The sequence below is a fragment of the Sebastes umbrosus genome, chromosome 18 (assembly GCF_015220745.1).
Source record: "Sebastes umbrosus isolate fSebUmb1 chromosome 18, fSebUmb1.pri, whole genome shotgun sequence".
Classification (NCBI taxonomy): Eukaryota; Metazoa; Chordata; class Actinopteri; order Perciformes; family Sebastidae; genus Sebastes; species Sebastes umbrosus.
Genome location: NC_051286.1, coordinates 14,357,589 through 14,379,869, shown reverse-complemented (window position 1 = coordinate 14,379,869; position 22,281 = coordinate 14,357,589). Strand labels below are relative to the sequence as shown.

The 22,281-nt window shown below is 42.0% G+C and overlaps 1 protein-coding gene across 7 annotated transcripts in view; it reads left to right on the top strand.

Annotated features, from left to right (window-relative positions):
• The window catches only part of esrrgb (estrogen-related receptor gamma b), a 150,010-nt gene that overhangs the window by 112,566 nt on the left and 15,163 nt on the right, over positions 1 to 22,281 (top strand). For 6 of the 7 annotated variants that reach the window (XM_037751110.1, XM_037751107.1, XM_037751106.1 and 3 more), the window contains 2 exons: positions 6,894 to 7,321; positions 12,365 to 12,481. In XM_037751110.1, the coding sequence (XP_037607038.1) occupies positions 6,907 to 7,321; positions 12,365 to 12,481 (532 nt within the window). In that variant the 5' untranslated portion in view covers positions 6,894 to 6,906. The remainder of the gene's footprint in view (positions 1 to 6,893; positions 7,322 to 12,364; positions 12,482 to 22,281) is intronic. The other variant, XM_037751105.1, reaches the window with a different exon arrangement.

Here is a 22,281-nt window from a genome sequence, read left to right as displayed (position 1 = left end):
TGGCTGCTGCATACGAGGGAACAGCAGCTCTGTGTGACGGCACGAGAGGAGAAATAACTTCATTACATGTCGTGACCCCCTCTTGATATATAGGGATGTAGATATATCCTTTAGGCAGCCTGTCAAGGACTCTGCATTCATCAGGATGTAGATGGACGCTTTTTTTTTTTTTGCAGCCGCTATTCAATCAAAACACGAACATGGCTTTCAGGCTGAACGCAGGCAGCAGAGAGGACTTCTTAGAATGAGTTTGTTTTATTGATCAAATGAAATTAACACACACACAGAGAGAGAGAGAAGAAGAAGAAGAAGAAGCAGTGCGTCTAATCATGGAGTGTGGGTCAGCCAGCATGTTTAATTTAATGGGCCTCATCGTAGCTTCACGAGGTCTCACATTGTGAACTTAATTCCTCTTCACCACGTTAATTTGCATTGTGTCAATTGACCGGAGCGCTTACTGTATCAGCTTGAGTCTCACTTGAAATTCAGCCCATGCCCTAATACCATTAGGCAAATGCAAAGTTGTGTCATTTACACATTTGGAAAAAAATAAAAAGAGAGAGAGAGTGCGAGAGAGAAAAGCCAATTTGCGCCGGACAAGACTCGCTTGTGATTATCAGTGGATGTTATTACTGTGGAGAAGCAGACGTTTGAAGGTTATGTTTCTGGGCAGTAATTGAAATGCAAAATAACATTAGGATCGATGGCCATCTCTGTTTATTTATGAAATCAATATCGTAACTGTCCCTCATGAGTCCCCCTCTGATTCCCAATGACGGCTTAAGTCTCTGCTCGTTTATTCTTTCTCCCCCATAACCTCCTTCTTCTGTCTCTTTTTAAAAGGCAGTTAGGGGTGTGTTTGACTTTGCGGGGAGAGCAATTTCCTGGAGGTGGTGGACGTGTATGTAGATGGGGGTTGATACTCCAGGTAAGGAGACATCATCCATGTGGGAAATCTATGCAATCTCTTCTCGTGGCAGTGACATTGAAGAGGCCATATGCTGGAAGTTCTGTGTACGAGCGCGCGTGTGTGAGTGTGTGTGTTGTGTGTGCGTGTGTGTGTGTGTGTGTGTGTGTGTGTGTTAGAGACTCCGAGAAGCAGAAACAAAGTATGCATGCAGTACAAACGTACTACTGGAACTTACAGAGCTGGTCAGAAGTGGTAACTTTAAAGTAAGAAAGTAAAAATGTTTTCAAAACAAAATTCATAAAGAGCGTGGAGATTCTTTCTACACTTTCGGGATACAAATCTGTAGTAAATAAGTCCACTTACTAATTCTCAGAGGTTTCAACCATACCCCATGGCCTTCTTCAGCTATGGGACTTGATCAGGTAGCTGACCACAATAACACAAAATCACATTTTCCCCATTTTTTCAGGGTGATGGCATCATAAAATATGACAACAGATACTCAAAGCTTCATTCCAAAACCTTAATAGGAGGACGTTATTTTGTGAGATCAATATCCATGTTGTTGTGTGACGGTATGAACAGAATTATGACATTGAAGTCCGAGAAAATCTATTGATCGCGTGAACAAAAGTCATTATTTTATTGGTTGGTTTGTTTTTATCCGCATCCGAAATTCGCAGAAATGAAAACAGCTGAAGGAAACACGAAAGTTTAAGTTTCGGTTTCAGAGTGGATAGACTCATAGACATAGATAGGTTTGAATTTTTTAAATCACCGTGTGATTTATTCGCAGTAATTATTTGCGTTTTGTCTGAAAAGACCTTAAGAGCATTTAGAATGATTGCCGCAGAAAATTGACAAAGTCCTTCACAATTAAAGCACAAAACACAAACTTTAACTTTAACTTTATTAGAGCTTAAACTATTAGAAAATTACAGCTTTTTTGATAATCAATTAAGGAATTTAAGGATTTTTTAAACCAATTGAATATTTGGTGTTTGTCTTATTTTTCTATAATAACAAATAGAATATCTTTGAGTTTTGGACTGTTGTTTAGACAGAAAAAGACATATGAAGACGTCACTTTGGTCTCTGAGAACTTGTGATGGACATTTTTTCACTATTTCCTGTAAAAATTATTTTCAGATTAATCAATCATTGCAGTCCTAAACTTAATTTTCCCTCTTGCAGCCAAGTGAAACATTGAATGCACACATACTTGAACATAAGATACATAAAGCCTAATAAAATACATAAAACAAATGCTGAAGGCACAACCTACCACAGAGAGGCAAGATATCATTTATATAGATATAATTTAGATAGAATACAATCTAAATTAGACCAGGAATAACATTTATTCAAAGAGAAATTACCTCAATCCAAAATAGCCGGTAAATAAGTGAGTTTTTGTTTAAATGTCGATTGATTGAGGTAAACTATTCCACAGTTTAGAGGCAAATGCATCGTCTCATCCAGCAGACACTAAGAGAACTTAAGGAGGTATATGGACGCAACAATTCAGACTTGATAAGTAGTAACTACAATTTTATAAGTAATATTTAAGTTGTTGGCTGAGATTTAGACGTGTTAACTGGAGCTGTAAGGTGTGAGCAGACAACTAAAGATGTCAAAGACATGCACAGCTTGCAGATTTTAATAAACATGGTCGTTTCTATTGTAACAAATAACCTTAAAATGTGCTTTGAAAAATACATTTTGACGAATGTCTCCTCTCCGTAAACCGACTACATTATTCGCAGCGGCGCATAAATGCATTTAAATCTTAGAACGCACACATTTTTTGATGACCTTCATTTGTGCCAACGCTGTGTCACGCGCATGTTGTTGTTACTACTTAACACTCGGGCGACACACGCTACCCCATTTTCCCGCTCGCGTGACCATTCATTTCCCAGACACCGCCGGCCGCGGACTAACGGTGTAATCTATGTGTCAGGCAGGAAGGGGCACTCAGTTTAGAGCTGATAGAGTTTGCCCCAAACGAGGACAGCCTATCATAGAAAGATTAATGAACTAATTTCATGCATGGCTCCTTGCCTCTGTCCTTCTGCGCTTCCATGTTCCACTGTGTGTTCAGCACCGTGATTTACGCCGTGTTCCTCGCTACAAGCCTAACCCCGAGCTTAACAATAATATTTCCCCTCTGTGAGAAAATACATAGTAAAAATATGGAGAGTTTTTAACCCTTCGCTCGTCGAGCCAAGGATAGCATGAGGTCATTGTGGAGAATTGCTTTGAATATGCATTTTCTTTTTTTTTTGACTACTGGTAAAAATTTATTGTGCAGAAATTCGGAAGGCTGGAAAACATATTTCATGGTTTAGAGAAGAGGTGGATGAATTCAGGATTTATGTAGGGAAGCAGGGGATCTGCAGCACTGCCAGCATGAGGAGGCATGCCAAAATACACACACATACACACACACATCAACATCTGAGATTTTAAGCTGCTCTGGTGGGACGTTTTCACACCCATCACACTTTGGCTCCAAAAATAAAAATAATAAAAAAAAAAAAACAAGAGTGGTCACTGACCTGAGCGTATACAGCCTCTCTGGCAGCGTCTCGGTCATATTAAACCTTACGGACAGCTCTAGCTTTTTGCATGGAGTCATGTCTAGACGCTCTTTCTTTCAGTGTGCTGGACACACTGCAACCTGTGTCTGCTGCTCCGCGGCGTCCATTGTGGGACCGTCTGGGCCTCAAAGAACAGCCGAGCAGGGAATGGCAGGTGACCTTCACGTCTGTCTGATGAGTCCTGCTCGTCTGCTCGGTTTGTACCATTTTTTCTGCGCGGCGGAGCAAACACTACCCCATTAGATATGAGGTGCAATGCGTGTTTGAGTGTGTGTGTGTGTGTGTGTTGCCAAGGGAGCGGGTCAGGGTTGTGGAGAGTCGGGCTGCGCTTAGAAAAACTCTCCTTATAATAAGAGGAAGAAACCAAATTATGAAACTATGAAGCTATTTCTGTCTGCACGAATTGGCGGCTCGTGCCATTATTTCATTTCGACAGATTTGAAAGGACCCATTAGAAATTTCCATTAAACCTAACAAAAAAACATCTCCCCAGCGTTACTGTGTGCTAAGTGGGGAGTGAACTACTTTTTACATATGCCACAATGTACTATTCCATAGGGAATCCCCCTATCTGGCTGCGATGATGTATTAACTGTTACCACGCCGCTCTCTCCAATTCCCTCAGATGGGAGAAAATATACCTTCCAATTGACTATAGGTGCATGCTGATTGCTAACAAGATTTAACGCCAGCCCTGTGAATCTTTTATAAACCGCAGTAGCCTCAGAATGAAGACTAACATAATGTTGTATCGCTCCATCTCGCACTATGTTAACAGTCCCGACTGATTAAAAATGCATAAGGAATGTCTGGGACCCGTAAGAGGAGGGTTTATTTTTTCATGCCTCATCTGGAACAGGAAGGAAGCAGAGGATCAATAGATCTGATCCTGGCCCAGGGGTGGAGGCTATCTCCTCCTCCTCCTCCTCCTCCACCTCCCCCTCCTCCTCCCTGCAACCGCTACCCGTTAGCAGTTAAAAGAGAGGTTTCATGTTGTCGGGGCCTGATGACTTCATGGCTTTATATAAACTCTTGAGGCAACAGAGGGGGGAAATACATTCCTAACCACCAACACCACATCTGAAAAGCGGGGCAGCAGCACCTGGCAGCGAAAGAAGAAGGCAACAAGTTCAGAGGTGTCTGGTCAGCATTAACTTCCTGTTAGTTTCAGACATTCTTAACATGGCTTTCCACTGTTCTCACCCACTATTTACAACTCACAAGCATGCGGGGCTCAAGTTGTGTAAGATCAGCACCGACTCTGACGGACAGAGCCAGCGGTTCCAACACAGATCCAGACCTCATTTCATGCTTTGTTTGAGAGGATGTTATTGAAGCTACTGCAAGTACAATAACAACCTAGAGAGGCCTATTGTCCAACTGTAGCAGAAGTAGTCGTGCCGTGCACATATAAGTTCCCTTGTCTTGCCCAAAACTGCATGTGATTATCATAAAGTGGGCATGTCTGTAAAGGGGAGACTCGTGGGTACCCATAGAACCCATTTTCATTCACATATATTGAGGTCAGAGGTCAAGGGACCTCTTTGAAAATGGACATGACAGTTTTTCTTCGCCATATTTTTTTATTTAGCCTCCTATGCGGCAAGCTAGTATGACATGATTGGTACCAATGGATTATAGTTTCAAATGATAGCAGTATGTTCACTCTAACTTTAAAACTGAGCCCACTACAACCTTTAACTGCGTTAAAGAAATTAGTGGCGTCAAAACGTATTTGTGTTTATTATCGTGTTAACTTTGACAGCCCTACTTCTTACATTCAACTTTAAATGACAAATAAAGAACAGTGTGTTCTCTTTAATGTACCTAAAGTAACACTTCCAACAGGTACAGACGATAGAAGGGTGTTATTGACAAGGGTCGGCATTAATATTCTGCCAATATCAAATGGATCGGAGGTAAATACATAACTTATCCCTCAACAAAAACCTTCATAAAGTTTATAAAGACGTCCGTGTTTTGTTTTTCCGATAGTTATGGACATTTGATGTTGTTGAAAGTGTGTCCTCTTTAAGCTTTACGAATAAAATCTGCCATGAAAAACATATAAATACATGCAGCAATACAAGAATCCCTCCAGTAACTCTTTGTTTTTGATCACATTTTATCATATTTGGTCATTATCTGGCAACATTTGCTTTTTGTCTATAAGTCAGTCGGTGTACATAAGCAACATTTTCCAATAATTCTGCCTTTTCCCACATCTTTATAATGAAATTTGGAATCGGGGAACTTAATCCCAGGTCAGTGCCTCTTCCTCAGCCTCTCCAACCTCTCACTTAAGTCCACCGTAACCCGGCACCGTCCTTTGGCAAACTAACCGGGACTATTGATTGGGTCATGTATTACCCATGATCCTCCATATGCTGAGTGTAACACCTCTCTCTCTGTCCATTAACAGCCTTCTGAAGTTTCATTCATTCATTTACTTCTGGCAGCCGACCAATTGTGGGCATTGTTTGCAAGATGTATGGGGCATCTGTTGATGTGGTCGTTAGTTACCATTTCGCCTGAGAGAAATAAGCTGCTGCAGTATATCACTTGGCATTCCAACACATAAATGGTTGTGTCTGTAACGTAATCTATCAAACTCAGACGGACCAGCGAGCTCCATCACAGCTGATGAATCTCTCGCCGAATGATCAGGAGATGATGGAAGAAAGCAACGCTCAGTGCATCTTGTCAGACTTGTTAGCGGTGATAATTTCACTGATACTGCAGTTTTCTGATCTATATTTACTATCATGTAAGAGTCTTTGTGTCTCAGTTCTCTAGAAAATAAAGTGAGATAAACAAGCTCTTTCATATCGCTGATGTTGTTTGAAACCTCTGTTCCTCCAGTTTTCTTTTTCAATTTAATTGAAAGATTATATGATCCATTATATGATTGAGTTAAGAAAATTAGGGAATTTCTCTGACTATTGCAGAATTAATTAGATATTTTTAAAGATATTCTGTTATCAGCCAAGAATAATAATTCTTCTCAATTCCTGAATTTGCTCATTTGCTCCCCAGTTTGCACTATATTTTCTAGGGGTGTAAGAAAATATCGAAAATATATCGATATTATGATTTGCGATACTGTATAGATTCTAAAAAGTTGTAAAATGTAATTGTACTCAGATTTAATGCATATGGCGTTGTGTTCTTTATACTGACAGTTTTCCTTAAATTAGATTTAAAAATTGCGATATATCGCCTTGCTTACAGTATCGCAATATATCGCGATATATAGAATCGTAACCCCTGTATCATGATATGTATCGTATCACCAGATTCTCGCCAATACACAGCCCTAATATTTTCTGTAAATTCAATTAAAACTGACCCCAGCTCTCTCCTTGTGTCTGTTTCTCCAGGTTGCTAACCAGAATGCCCTCTGAGGACCGACATCTCTCCTCCAGCTGTGGTTCCTACGTCAAAACCGAGCCCTCCAGTCCGTCCTCCTCGCTAGTAGACACCGGCAGTCACCACAGTCCAAGCGGCAACTCCGACGCCAGCGGCGGCTACATTAACGGCAACAGCAGACACTCGCACGCCCTGGACTCCCCGCCAATGTTCAACCCGGGCATGCTGGGAGGCGGCGCGGCGTGCCTACGTCGCTACGAGGAGTGCTCCGGCGTCGTGGTGGACGACTCGCCGATCAAGTGCGAGTACATGCTCAATGCCATTCCCAAGAGGCTGTGCCTGGTGTGCGGTGACATTGCCTCGGGGTACCACTACGGCGTGGCTTCCTGCGAGGCCTGCAAAGCCTTTTTCAAAAGGACGATACAAGGTATTTCCCAAGGTATACTGTAACGCCTGTGTGCTATTTTTTCTTGATGATTCAAAATACTGTTTATGTGCTTTACCATGACAATTGTAATTGCCAGGAAAACATATTGACCTGATGAGGAATCCATTGTTATGTGTTCCTCAGTGCTGTTATCCAACCGTCTGCTCTTATGGGACTAATACGAGGTAGTGATTACGAGCGTCTACAGCAGGCATTAGGCCCAGACTGTAAATCTGCTCTGGGGTTGTGATTTTTTTATGCGTTTGCATGTGAATCGTACGCCTGGCATCGACTCTGCCATGTGTGGGAGCTGCTCCAGAATAATCACTTGGACAGAGATAATGTGCTGCAAACTGAGACTCAGAGTTTTGAATTTTATCTGCAGGATTTGTCTGTAGACATGGAGCTAGACTGCAGGTTAGTGAGGCCTTGGCATTGATGAGGAGGTAAATTTGAATTACTGAAGCAATACAAAAACATCTTCTTTATTCCCCTTTTTTATTGGTAGTTGGCAAAAATCATAATAGTGCATTACTGCCAATAAATGTGGCTGATTTAAAGGACCGACATGTAATATATTTACTGTAATAAATTATAAAATGACCATGATATGACATCAGAGATTAAGGAAACAGGCTGAATTGAAATACTGGCTTCTCCGACAACATTGCTACAGCCAGTATGTTCTCCTTTGAAATTTCCATTCCGGCCCGAAACGTCTGTTTTTGTTTTGGCCGGTGTGATCCCGTCCACTGCCCATTTTGACACAGCGTTGCCACATATGAAACAAACTGGCACACAAACACAGCGTTCTGCAGTCATGGAAGCAAGCTCACGAACTGGACCAACAGAGATAACGTTAACGTTAGATTATACCTGACCTGAAAAACCTCAGCACATCTCTCTGTGGTCCGTGTGCAGCTGGGTTATCAAGGAAAGAGGCAAACGTGGTCATGTCTAAAAGGTAACCCTCAAATTGCAAAAATTTGCGCTAACTGCTATCAGTCACACCGGATGAGCAGACGGGCCACGGCTCCAATGTTTTGAATTTGGACTGCTGTTACTCATTTTAAACGCTGGCTGTTCGTGCTACGTATTGCTCCTTTAATAAACATAGCTGGTTACTTTACTGGTAATCACTTTTAGTCTTTCACTGTAGCCGAACACACTTTACAGATATTTTTATCCGACACAAATATATAAAATAGTGACTTCACGACAGTGATAATGTTTCCTGTGTTTTCTAACAGTATTACCCTTACACTACCTTCTGCTGCACAGATATCATGAACTCAATGGTTTGTATTTTTGCAGAAAACGATTTAAATGTCAGTGAAAACAACAACATGATGTGTGACCGGCTGTATTGACATACAACATAAGCAATCACTAAAAAAAGTGGAGACAACGAAAATGTGTCTTCTTAATCGCGTTGCTGCTAGATGGATGTTTAAGAAAGGTTGACAGATGGACGGCATACAACAACAACAACATTGTCTTAAAGTCACTTACCGTCCTCTGGCTGATTTAACCTACCAGATTAGTGGCTGAAGTCAGTGTGTTGAAGGTATTCATTCAACATGTAAGGGATAAGTGGCGATGCAAGACCCTCCGCATCGCCCTGTCGGGGTTTATTTCGCAACAATGACCCACTAGCTGTGCATTATCCCACTTATTACACGGCTACTTACTTAAGAAATCAATAATTTGACACAAAAACAGTCCTCCAGAGTCCGAGTTCAGAACTGCATCCATAGCAACGGTCTGTTATAAAGAAATAACAGACCATAGAACGCCGTGATTGACCAATCGAGTATTCAACAAAGCTGTAAAATAAGTCGTGTATAAGAATATTGCTGATAAAACAAACCAGTTATACTGTAGATCGCAGATTTCAACCAACTGAGTACCCCTCCGCTCACTCCTCCCTTTCCAAGACTGCGGTAACGTGAGCCGCCAAGTATATAACCTTGGTAACGCCGTTCGCCTTGCTCAGAGGCCATCCTTACCATAATAACACTACTTTAGGAGCAACGGAAGTCAGACTGCCGCTAGCGGTACCACGATTTTCCACTCTGCGGCTCACGTTACTGCAGTTTCACAAGCGTGTCGGAGAACTACGGTGGCCTTCATGTGACGTAAAAAACGCAAAAGGCTCTCTCCAGAGCCAGTGTTCTATGTAGATATAAACGCTCATTCTAAGCTAACAAAAACACAACAACTCTTAGTTTCAGGTGATTATACACAAATGAAAACATTGTTATGAATATTATATTACGTTTCTGCCAATAGATACCTTGAAATTTTACACGCTGTTCCTTTAAAGGCTGCATGTGTCTCAGTCTGACCAGCAACACAGTGAAGGACTGTAAATAGTGTCCATGCGTGACTTTGTGTTGTCGTGCAAAGATCCCCCCTCTTCTTCTTCTTCCTCTTCCTCTCGCTCTCCTTCGTGGAGGACAGGCCCATAATGAACCTAATCTGTCCGTCATTCGTCCTGAGCCGCGGGAGTTTCAGTCAATAACAATCAGTGTTGGGTGACTGTAATTAAGAAGCAGGCATTTCATTGGGAGAAAGTGGAGAGAGGAGGGAGGGAGGTGTGGATCTGTTCTTTGCCCCCGGGGCCCTCCAGCCCACACCCAAGGGGGAGGAGACGGGGGCCAATTAGAAGCTCAGGCACGTGTTATCGGGGCAATAACAGAGGACGGGGAGAGAGGAGAGGAGACGCTGAGGAGTCCTCCAAATAAAAAGCAGAGGGACAAGGGACAGGGGACGTGGTCACTCAGTGAAAGGAGAAGCCGCTTTAATGGAATGGTAATCAGGAAGGGGGGTCCCGGCCTCGGTAAAGGAGGAGGACAAGGAGAGGTCCAGCTTGAGTGGAGATGAGTGCGTGGATAATAGCATGGCATAATAATATATCAAAATTTAGAGGGAAAATAAGAGAGGTTAAGGAAGGATATTAGAGTGGCTGAAATGTCCTTTGAGAAATAAAGGTGGACACAAGACCTGATTAACTAAGAGGGTATGCCGACAGTGAGCTTTTAGAGGTAGGCAATTTAAGACTATTGTAGACCCCTAATGCAACCCCCCCCCCCCAACCCCCTCACATACACACATAATCATGAACACACACACACAGGTTATTTTTGATCCATTCAGGTATGAAATGTTTCCTTTAATAATGGAAGCTACTTTTTCCATTCCATTGTGGAAGATTTTGAGGGCACTAGTGGATACATTTCACACTCAGGACTGGAACAAATGGTGGACATTAGATAAAGTGCACTATATATATTAACTAGGAAGTGATTTATGTACAATACTAGATATTTAAAACAAAAAATGAAGCATAAAATCTTTAGAAACATTTATGTTTCTCTCTGTGAAGTTAATTGACATTGGCATTTCAAGATAGATTGATTGACGTCCTTCAGCACAAAGATTATAAAATGTACTATACTGTATAGTGATTGTCATAGCGCTGTTGTTCCAGTACTTTACATTCATTTCTTGTAATATGCAAGAAATACTCTACCATTATTTACCAACAGGAAAAATGCCTTTTCAAAGAATTAATACATCTTTTTAAAAATATATTGAATCGTAACCTCTGTATCATGATACGTATTGTCTCGCCAGATTCTTGCCAAAACACAACCTTAATCAACAATACCCTACAATGAAAATCAAGCATTCTTTTAGTATGAATACTTATCTGTGTACTTTCACTGTCACTTATGTGTGTGAACACAGTACTTATTCAAAACCTGTTTAGAATAAGTTGCAGTATTGAATTGGGACAAAATCATTGAATTGTTGTATTTAAACTGCACAAACAGTATAACATAATAATTAGTATATAGAGTACATGCTGTATACAATTAGTTTACAGCATGTGTCTCTACACATGAGCGCTGCGCTCAGCTGTACTCAGTTTAAAAGACTTCACCCACCCTGAAAGCAGCAGCAGCCTCTGCCAACATGCTGGCATGGTGCCCCGGGCCCCTCACTGTGCATGTGACCCTGCTGGCACCATCGATGCCAGGGATCCTGACAAATGTTGGCACCTTCTCCTTGACCAACAGAGGATTGTGAGTGTGTGTGTGTTGTGGGGAGGATCGGGGGGGGGAGGCCGCTCTGGCAGGACTGCAAACTGATAACACCTGGTTTGCTGTTTTTAGGTACCATTAATACATCTCTGGACTTAGGGGGCATTGTTTAAACACTCAATCAAAGGATTTGGATACTTGGGAAAGAGGATTTGTCATTGGACTCTTGGAGTCGACTTTTGAAGTGGCCGCGTAATGATCCCGTAAAAAAAATTGTTAACCGGAACCTGGTGAGAAAAACAGGCAGCGGTTACATGGCAGCAGATTCAATATGTCTGCATTTCTGGCTTTTTTTGGACCCGAGTGATTAAATTGCATAGGAAATATTTCCATAGTGAGCCAACAAACGTCGAGACGGACTTGAATAATACATCGAGCTTTGCTACATGATACGGGAGCCTTAGATCGGCGGGTCTAACAGCAGCTCTTGGTCTTTACCGGAGGGCATTATGCAGAGCGCTCGGCGGCCGTGCGTCCATCTCTTAGCCCTTGTGTTGTTGAGGGAGGGCAGCTTTCCCATCATCCTTTCCGTGAAGAAGGATGGGCTGGAAGGGGTCGTGGCGAGCGCTGCAGAGAGGACGCTCTGCATTAATGAAGCTAATTTATCTGAGAATCAAAATGGGGGTGGGACTCCGGGGCGGGGAGGTGCTTTTTACATGTCCCATCAAAATACCACTAAACCCTCCTCTCCTTCAGGAGTGTCACACGGGGTCACCTTGGGACAGGTGTGTGTGTGTGTGTGTGTGTGTGTGTGTGTGTGTGTGTGTGTGTGTGTGTTTGTGTATGCACACACGTCTTTTACTGTCTTCCTGTGCCTGTTGTTTACCATTTCTGATTTGATCTCCTTTTTCTATCCAGTAATTCTAAAACAAATTCATCCTAATGTGCTGACGTGCACCTTTTGTGCTCACAGAATTATTGACTTTGTTTTTCTGATCCTCTACAGGGAATATCGAGTACAGCTGTCCGGCCACCAATGAATGTGAGATCACCAAAAGGAGACGCAAGTCGTGCCAGGCCTGTCGCTTCATGAAATGTCTTAAAGTTGGCATGTTAAAAGAAGGTGAGTACTGGTTTTATTACCTGGTCATTTTTGTTTGTTTTTCTCATTACTTAATTCCACTCTATTACACCACTTTGTTGAATACTCAATTCTGATTGGTCAATCATGGCGTTCTACGGTCTGTTATTTTCCTTATAGCAGACCGTTGCTATGAATAACAGACCGTTGCTATGGATGCAGTTCTGATGTCGGACCATTTTTGTGTCAAATTATTGATTTCTTAAGTAAGTAGCCGTGTAATAAGCAGAATAATGTACAGCTAGAGGGTCGATGCAGCACCCCGACGCGTTATTTCACAACAATGACCGGCTCGCTGTACACTATGCCTTACTTAGATACCATTTAAGAGATATAGGGCTGAAACAGACAGTTGAATAATTGATTCATCAATCAACAGAAATGTGGTCTGCAACCTAAACGTTTAGGCCAAATATAAAGAATTTACAGAAATGATCTGGTCCCAGCTTTGTATTGAAGTATTGTTGCTTTTCTTTGTCATATCATCATTTAAACAAACATTTTGAAGAATTCACTGTGGGCACCGTGATGCTTTAAAGATGAATGAATCAATAATTTAAATAATTTTTAGCTGCAACCCTGGTGAGATTTCAAACGGGGCTTATTGGTCTCAACAATTCAAGAAAATAATGATAAAAGTAGCATTAAAAATACATTGCTGTCAAGCGATAGTCTTACTTCCATTATTCTGATTTCGGTGTTTTATTATAATTTAAATTTAAACAATTAAACTGTCCTGTATTGAACCGAAAAGCTTTATGATCAGCCAAATTATGAACGTTTTTTAAAAACCTATTAGATGCCGTTGACATTTCGTGACAAAACTTAAAACAAGTGTGTTTTTTAGCTCATGAAGAGTTGATAAAGTAAAGGTTTTAACCTAAAAGCTAACAAACAAAGGCATGTTGTTTAGGGTTATGTGGATTGGAATGAAGAAATCTCCGTCATGGGTTTTAGAAGTAAATGTCAAAATGTTGAACATTACAACAACAGTTGTCTCGTGCTAGTGAAGCTAATACGGTCTTACTGGGGTCTAGAAGAAGGGTCATTGATCAGATAGTAAAGATGGCCTCCGGGAAACACCAGTGACATCACCCACAAGCCTTACTCAACCCTCCTCACACGCAGTCTCTGCGTTTAATTCAGACGGGTGGAAAAAGCTGCTGAGTTGGATGTTCCTACCAAGACTGACTGAGAAGTGTAACAGTACTCCTGAAAAGCACAGGCTGTTCCCCGGAGACTTCCCTCTCCCCTGGGCTCTGGGTGTCTCTCTCTCTCTCTCTCTCTCCCTCTCACCCTCTCTCTGTCTGTCTGTCTCCCTTCCCCTCTCTTGCCTGGCGTATTGATCCGCTAAATGCTTTCCGAACATCCCACCTCACTTCCTGCATGTGTTGTTTCTCCTCCAGAGAGAGACCTTTGGGAGTACAGAGGGAAAATCTAGCCGATAGATTTTTCTTTTTCTTTTTTTTTTTCAAAGGAAAGAGGGTTTTTTTGTGTTTGTATTTTTTTGCATTTGTGTGTTTAGCTAGAATATCTATTCCAGACTGATGCATATGGCAATGCCTTTGTAGAGAGTATTATAATACCTAGTGCTGAATTGGGACTTCACGGTACATCATTTTGGACAGATTTTTTTTGCAATTAGACCTAAAAAATGCCTTATGTTATGAAAATATTACCCCTTTTTTAGGAATTTTTTGTCTGTCACACCAAAATATATTAAAAATAAGCCCCCGCGCACTGTCAACAACGGTTAAGGTAACTAAACAAAAGAAGGTCATTGTACTGAAATGTGGCTTTTTGATAAATTTGTATTTTATTTTTTACGCCACAGACAGAATAGTTCTGTAATAATGTGGGTTGTATCCAAGATTTTTATAAAAACACTGAAACAGTTGTTCTGCTGGTGAAATCCATTATTTTAAAATCAAAGATAGAGTGCCTTTCCATTCACCGTGTTGGGTTGGTGCTCTGTACCATTGCTGTTACAAGGAAACTTTAATATTTCAAGGGTTTTCCTGCATAGAGGAATTTTTGGTGCCCCCCTAAAGAAGTTTAAGCCAGCACCAAAGGAAAATCACCAGCGCCAAAATTATGATATATTTTTTAACCAGTTTTGTTAATTGAGGGTTCATTAACTTAAGCATAATATACATTTTTGTCAATGAAATAGTCAGAAATAACAGGAAAAATGCATAGATTTCTGTCAAATAAGGTAACACAGACTCATTGCCTTTACTGTATGTGGATCGATCCTGCTTTGATTTGATGCACTTTTTGTCATTGTGGCAGTATAACTCTCAAACACTAGGTGAGTGCAAGAAAGGGAGTATTATGTGTAATTTATTTGTTGAATTCCGTGTCATGTATTTCATTGGCGCACATTTCTTTCCTCAAGTTTTAGTCACTTTAGATCAGGGGTTTTCAAATTGTGAAGCGCGGATTGAGATATGTGAGCCAAAGATACTGTGTGAGGTGAAAGGGACGGGTGAATGCAGGCGTTATAGTTTGATTGTCAGCAGTTGGAGCTGCAGCAGTGGCTGTGACACACAACTCATGGAATGGTTAAGGTACTTTAAAACCCTTAGCGCTTGTACTCTTCTGATAGTAAATTGAATATCTTTGGGTTCTTTGGTTGGTTAGACAAAACAAGACATTTGACGTTGTCTAGGGCTGCAACTAACGATTATTATTGTTGATTAATCTGTGATTGATTAATTAATTAGTTGTTTGATCTATAAAATGTCAGAAAATTGTGAAAAATCAGTGTTTCCCAAAGCCCAAGATGACGACTGAAATGTCTTGTTTTGTCCACAACTCAAAAGATATTCAATTTACTGTCATAGAGGAGAAAAGAAATCAGGAAATATTCACATTTAAAAAGCTGGAATCAGAGAATTTTGACTTTTTTTTTTTTTCCTTAAAAAAATTACTTAAAGAGATTAATCGATTATCAAAATAGTTGGTGATTAATTTTATATTTGACAACTAATCGATTAATCATTGCAGCTCTACAATGTTTTATCCCAGTTTGAAGACGGATTAAACAGGTTAAGCTCTGGAGTTTAGCCCACTTCCATCCACACTGATTGTATTATAATATTCTAATTTAAAAAGGAGCGTTCATAGACTCAACTTAGAGACACAACAGTCGTACGTTTCCTAAAATAAACCATGGTCGTACAGTTTTGTTGTGTTCTGCCAGCAGCAAACACAACTCCTAATAGAAGCCAGCAGCAGTTAACTGCAATCTGTGCTGGTAACACAAGATTGTATGTCAGGCTCTTGGTTCTCTGCCACGAATACAACTTCACCATGTACTGACGTGGCTGTGTTTGTTCATCTCAGAATGAAGGGTCATCCATTGTATTGCCATTACAACCCTATTTATACATGCGCCCACGCTTGATGTCTTCATCCCGGCCCAAATATCTCACACCGAGGCTTTGACTCTCCGCCAGAAAAAACAAAGTTGCTTCAGAAATAAAGCTGAAACTATTAGCGGGTGCTTAGAGGAAAAACGATGGGGTATTGTCTGTGGCGGGCCGAGCTAAGCCGTTGATGTGGACGGTCAGCTTGTGTGTGTGTGAGGGGGGAATCTGCAGCCTCCACCGCCTGCTGATCCTGAGACACGGCATCACAGCCACCGCGACATGTGGCACAGTAGGTGATTCTCTGAAAGTGATGGCATTCAATTAAAAGGAAAAAGGACATTTAATCGTGGCATAGTGCCGTGGCATGGCCTCTCACAGACGTGGGGGGGCTTTGATCACGGAATCAGTCGGGGACAGCGGCTTGCCCTACTTCATGTAATGAGATCACCATGTAACAAGTGGCCAAAGGGCTGGTCATGGAAAAGGAATAATCACATAGTGTAATATGAATGCAAGTGTCATGTAAGAAGCTTACCACCACCATCTATTTTAAAATCTTATATTCTACAGCTATTACCTTACAAATATTAACATTTTAGAGTTATTTCCTCGTGAATTCTTATTACCATTGCAATCCCAAAGTTACGTTTTCACTCGTTACAGTGCGGCGGTATCATCTGAAATGCTTCCACACAGCACAAGATGTTGAGTGATCAGTCGTTCTAAAAGTGTCTAATATTTCCACCAGGACCCTCTAAGCTCCGCTGTAAGCGTGCCATCCTGAATTATAAAGTGCCAGCTGCCACAGTTATAGACCAGCACTATTGGTGGGCAGGGGAAGCCCCTCCTCGCTGTAACACCTGCCGCTAATCAGCCCGCTTCACTTCTCAAGCCCCGTTTGGTGCATTCAGGTGTTTTTGGAATGTCGTGAGGGCAAACTTGCCAACCCTCCTCATTTTCCGGAGAGACTTTTTCATTGCCATCTCCCATGTTTCTTCCCGGGGTCACATTTCTCCCATATTTCTCCCAATTTATGTCAAATTTTCACAACTTTTTTTCCTTTTCGTTATCTCCTCCTGTTTCTGGCACTGTACAGCGTGTATAATGCTGCATCCCATTACATCGGTATTTTGCACATACAACCACCGTAGCAACATGTCCACAGATAGAAGTTGGACAGTACTGTGTGTACGACTGATTTAATGAGACACAAATAAGAACAGGAGTGCTAGTGAACAGTAAATAACTACAGCTTTTTTACTGTTGATGTGCGGAGCAGCCATCTCGGATTTTGAGGTCGGGGTTGGTGAGGTTCGTCCGACTTCAGGGGGTGTTCCAGTTGAAATTTCTGACTGGGAACTCGGAAATCCTGGCTTCCCAGTTCAAATTGAATTTGGATCCACTAACACTCAGTTTAGAGTTTAGTTGATAAATGAACAGAGATGTGACCTAATGATTATTACTTTATGCCAGAGATTCACACAAGTTCACGTCAAAGGGGCAAATTATTCAATTTTCTTTCCTGAGAATTTAAAGTAAAATAAAAAGTAGGCCTATTTATCTTGAAAATGCTGTTTCAGTGTAATTATTATTTTTGCTATTTTCTTTTAAACTCACCAGCATGGAGGAACCAAAGTCTCTGAAACTCACATTTTTCTCTCAGACCCCCCTGCTTTGGTTTCAAAATCCATCCTATTTCTGAGGTCTCAAAGTTGGCAAGTATGAGTGTCGACTGTTCTGAAGTAGCAGCTCAACACACAGCAAAATGAGTCCATAAATTAAAGTCATAACCGTTATATATACAGTATTAGGTCTGCTTGAAAGTCATGTGTGTTTTCTGCGTGAGTGCACATTATGTGAGTTTAGATGTGAGTGTCACAATAAATTAATTTTTACATCTTAGAGGAAAATCAAAGAGATTCTTGGAAAAAGATATAGTAGATGACAGGCTTCTTTCCAGATCGGTCTTTACTGCTTTATCCTCAGCAGAGCGCCTCGGTGAGCCGGGTGGAAGGTAGCGTCTGTTTGAAGAAGCCTGCTTCGCTCAGTGACCCCTTAAATGTCCAGCTGAGGCTGATAAAAGGTCACAGGTCCAATGGAAAAATTCTCACGTAATTACAACTCGCGGAAGGTATGGTGTCAGTCGCTACTGCCAGGAGTCAGTGCCTGCAGCTAATAGCAGCGCTAATAACCCCATAGCATTACTGCACGCTGTTAAATGATGCAGGACTTTTCTGGACTGAATTAGCATTTTTTGACTTTGTGGTTTGAGTCACTCCTGGTATTTTCACCTGAAGATGGAAAGTTCATTTTTTTTAGCTTTTTGTAGTTTTAGTGCTGCAACAAATTCTGCTCACAGTTTTGCGTAGGTCAACAACATACTTAAGCCTTTGCTCTTCTGAAGTCAACGCTTGCCGGTTTTAGCGTTAGCTCAGTGTTCCTGCGGTGTATTCTTTGCTTGTGGGGATTTTCTGACACCGCTGTAATGTGGTGGATAAATACAAGCTGCCAGACTATTTTGGCAACCTACACCGCTGTCTCGCCCTCGCCCCGACCACAGATAGGGATCAGCAGTCTTTCCTGAGCGAACGTGGCTACCGGGGTAACGTTACAGCCTTATTTTCCTCCAGCCACATACACAAAAGATTAGTAAAGCCATATCCAATATCACAGACTGTCAGGTCCCTTTCCAATCAATAGGCTTAGATCAGAAACCAATCTATACACTAAGATTACATCATCATAATAAAGATATAGCAAAAGTCTATACTGTATGGGTGCCTTTAAAGTCTTAGCCGATACATTTGAACCAGATTTTGCCTGTGTTGCTCTAACTGTAAAGACACAGTGACCTCTGACCCCTTGCCACTGGATTTGTTCTTGTACCGCATACTTGTCTATCTAACAGCACATGTGTGGGGCCTTGTTTGCTTTTTCGGGTGTCAGAGTAGCTGGCAGACTACAGCTGAGAGTCAGCGCCCACCCAGAGGCTCCGCACCGGCCTGTCCTCACTGTCTGGCAGGTGACAGATCAGACACGGAGGCTAACACGTGTTCCTCTGAAGAAGGGGATTTAGCCTCCGATTTACACACACTCGACTCGGCACACACATTCATGTATGCCAAATGTACTGTATATCACCCCCCCTGACAAGTGACAAGGGATCGGATCCTTGAGGTCCGTGTTTCCTGCTGGCACCCGTCTCCCTCTATGTCTTTTTTCTCTTTCACCCACAAACTGAACGCCAACACACCGGGGATCCTGAATCGACCCGGCCATCTCCAGCTGCGCAGATGTTTTCGATTACAAGTGCATTTGTGGTCAGCGCGGCTCTGTAATACACAGTAATACCCCTTGCGGACACGCCGGCTCGGATTTATGAAAACATGATAAAGAGAGCGATGCCAGTGTGCGTGGTTCTGGGTGAACAACTCCTGCTTTGTCTTGTCAGCCCATTGGGGGTTATTAGAGCAGGTGGGACGCCATCCTGATACCCCTCCCCCCCCTCCTCCCCTTGTCCCGTACCCGTTTTCCTCGACCCTCCCTCTCTCTCTCTCTCTCTCTACGATCAAACAAAAGCTGTCCGATGTCAGTAGCTCTTCGCAGACTCAGCCCTCAGAAGTAGCTGTGGAAGGGCGAGCTCCCTGCGCCTTGTAAAGGGCGAGCGGCGGTGTGGGAGGGGCCGCACGCTGCATCCCTCTGATTTTTCCCAGCTAAAATAGGGAGCTCCTAATCTCCCTTTGGCAGTGTTAGCCAGCCAGCCAATTCTGACACATTCTCTAGAAAGAAGCGCCTCTGACAGGTGAGCGGCTGAAAATAGTTGCGTGAGATACACACAAGCACATGTTCATACAGTAACACACAAGCTTGATACATTTATGAGCCACATGCACGTGATGAAATATGTTCTCTATACAGCTTCTTCTGCGTAGCATGAATGAACATAGATGTACTTTGTGATACTATTTGTTTGGGACTTTTTAATTATTTTTTATTCTGAACATTTTTGTTGCTCACCTGTCTTTCCACTTAATTTATGATGCTTAAGTCTGATTTATTCTGCATTTTTCTAGTTTCATTTGTGTGCCATTGAGGATACAGAAATCATGTTGTCTGTACTTTGTGTGGGAATTTTAGGGTTTAAACAACAAGTTGCATGCTTTAATTTAGACAAAAACTTACACATTGTGTGTATTTTTAGACTCAATATAACAACCAGAAGATAATCAAATAAAGGATTAATTGTTTCCCCGCCAGCATGGAGATGGTGCACTTCTTTTTTTTTGATTTACAGAAAATATAATGAATTTTTTTGTGACTTTATTTTTATTTTTTGTGTTAGTGGGAATTAATTATACTTAAAATACTGCCTACAAACCTGGCTATATGATTTTTATTTTTATTTTTTAATGTGGACATAAAAGGTGGATTACTACTACTACTTTGTTGAAAAGTATAGGGATCCAAATAAATAATAAACACAATAAAGGAATGAAATAAATCCACATGACACATACACACAGCGGCCGCCACATAAAGGAAAACACAGCCGCTTCAGTCGGGAATGTGCTTTAAGGTTGCGCGAGTCAATAAAGATATTGAATGTGAAAGGGAAGCCGGGGTCAGGTGGCCGTAAAGATTGCTCCTATGCAAACATGCCTCATCGTCTTTCCACACACACATGTACACACACACAAACACGCAGAGCAAGGATGGACTGTCTGCCAGTATCTTTGTGTCTCAGGCCGTCTCTTTATGTTATAAGCATACTGTACTGTATGATCTTACCGAGCTCATAACATTCTGCACTTCCACCGCCTCCCATTCCCCCACAGCCTCACCCCTTGCATCCATACTTTGGCTGCCACACTTTGAGGCCAGCAATCATAAAAATAAAGAATCTGGATGCTTTTAAGATGATCTGTTGCCCCCATGTTACAAGACACAAGCTCTCCTCTGGACCCGATTGTCTTGGAGCATGGAGGCTGCTGTGGTTTTGGGCCCGAGGTGTGGAATGTGGTGCTGACGATGACACAAAACCCTCCCCTCCCCTCTACAAGGGGCCTCATCCAGCTGTCTTGTTGTGGTCAGATTCTCAGTACTGTGCCGTATCACATGGGGAGGAGATAATCCTGCACTGGTCGGATCAGGCGCTTTGCTGGGACGGGCAGGGGCTGTCAGGGAGGGAGACGTACACCCGATGCTGAACGGGAGAGAGAAAAAAGAGACAGACGGAAGGGGAAAGTGAGAGAAAGAAAAACAGAGATCTTGCAGAAAACTGATACAGCCAAAAACAGCAGCTTGTTCTGTCTTATTCCCCTCCCAACATTATCCAACCCCTATTTTTTTTCCTCCTCTCTTGTCATTCTCTCCGCCCTCCTGCCTCGGGTCTCTGCCGTTTGCAGCGCCGCTAAGCTGTAAACTGAAACTGGTTAGCGCTGAGCTCTTAATTCTTGTCAGCGTCTATTAATTATGGGCCAGTTGGATGTTCCAGTTCAAACAGCCCCCGCGGATCTTGGAATTCAAACTCCGGCTGTTTGGTCACTTGTCGCTTGTCGCAGCCACATGACCCTGCAGCCTGCAGCAGGGGAAACTGTGTGTGTGTGTGTGTGTGTGTGTGTGAGGATGTCAGGGACAAAAGCAGCAACAATTTGCTGTCACTTTGTCTAACAAGTCTATAGCACGTGAATTCAGGGTATACACCTGCTTACTAATAAGCTTATTGTTGTGAAAGCCTTTACTAACTGCATATCCCTTTATTAGGCCTATGTGTGTCATTAAATAGAGAAGCTATTTGAATTGATTTAATATCTGGAGTACATGCGCACAGTTTCCTGCAGCACAATTTATAATTTTAAATTTACCTTAACCCAGAGTAATGGTAGAAGCAACGACTGAACCTCCATCTGTCGCAAACTCCGGCTCCTAGCTGCCTAACTGACTAATTAAAACCGCATCCACATGTGTTCAAAGAACAAGAAGTCTATTTGCAAGCCTTATTGATTACTTTAAGGCGTACAAATGGAAAGCTGTGTTAGGAGAGGGGCTCTCGATTTAGCTTCAATCTGCCAGGCATAAAATGATCTCACTGTGTTTGCTGGGAAGAATGAGCTCCCTCTGGGCACGCTGGGTAATTAGGTTAGTGGATAGTCGGTGTCAGGAAATTGAAAGACCATCCTAATCGGATTCTTTTGTTTCCAGGGGAATCAAAGGAATTTATACGAGTCACTGGGAGAATCTCACACGACTCAATTCCACTTGACCATGTAAAATCTGTTTGCTCTCCCTCGACGCTCAAACAACTTTTAATACGAGGGTGTAAATCCAGCACATAAGGTGCATCTGATGTGTCCTCTGAGATGGCTTTCAGGATAATCCCTGATATGTCTGTTTGTATACTAACTAGAT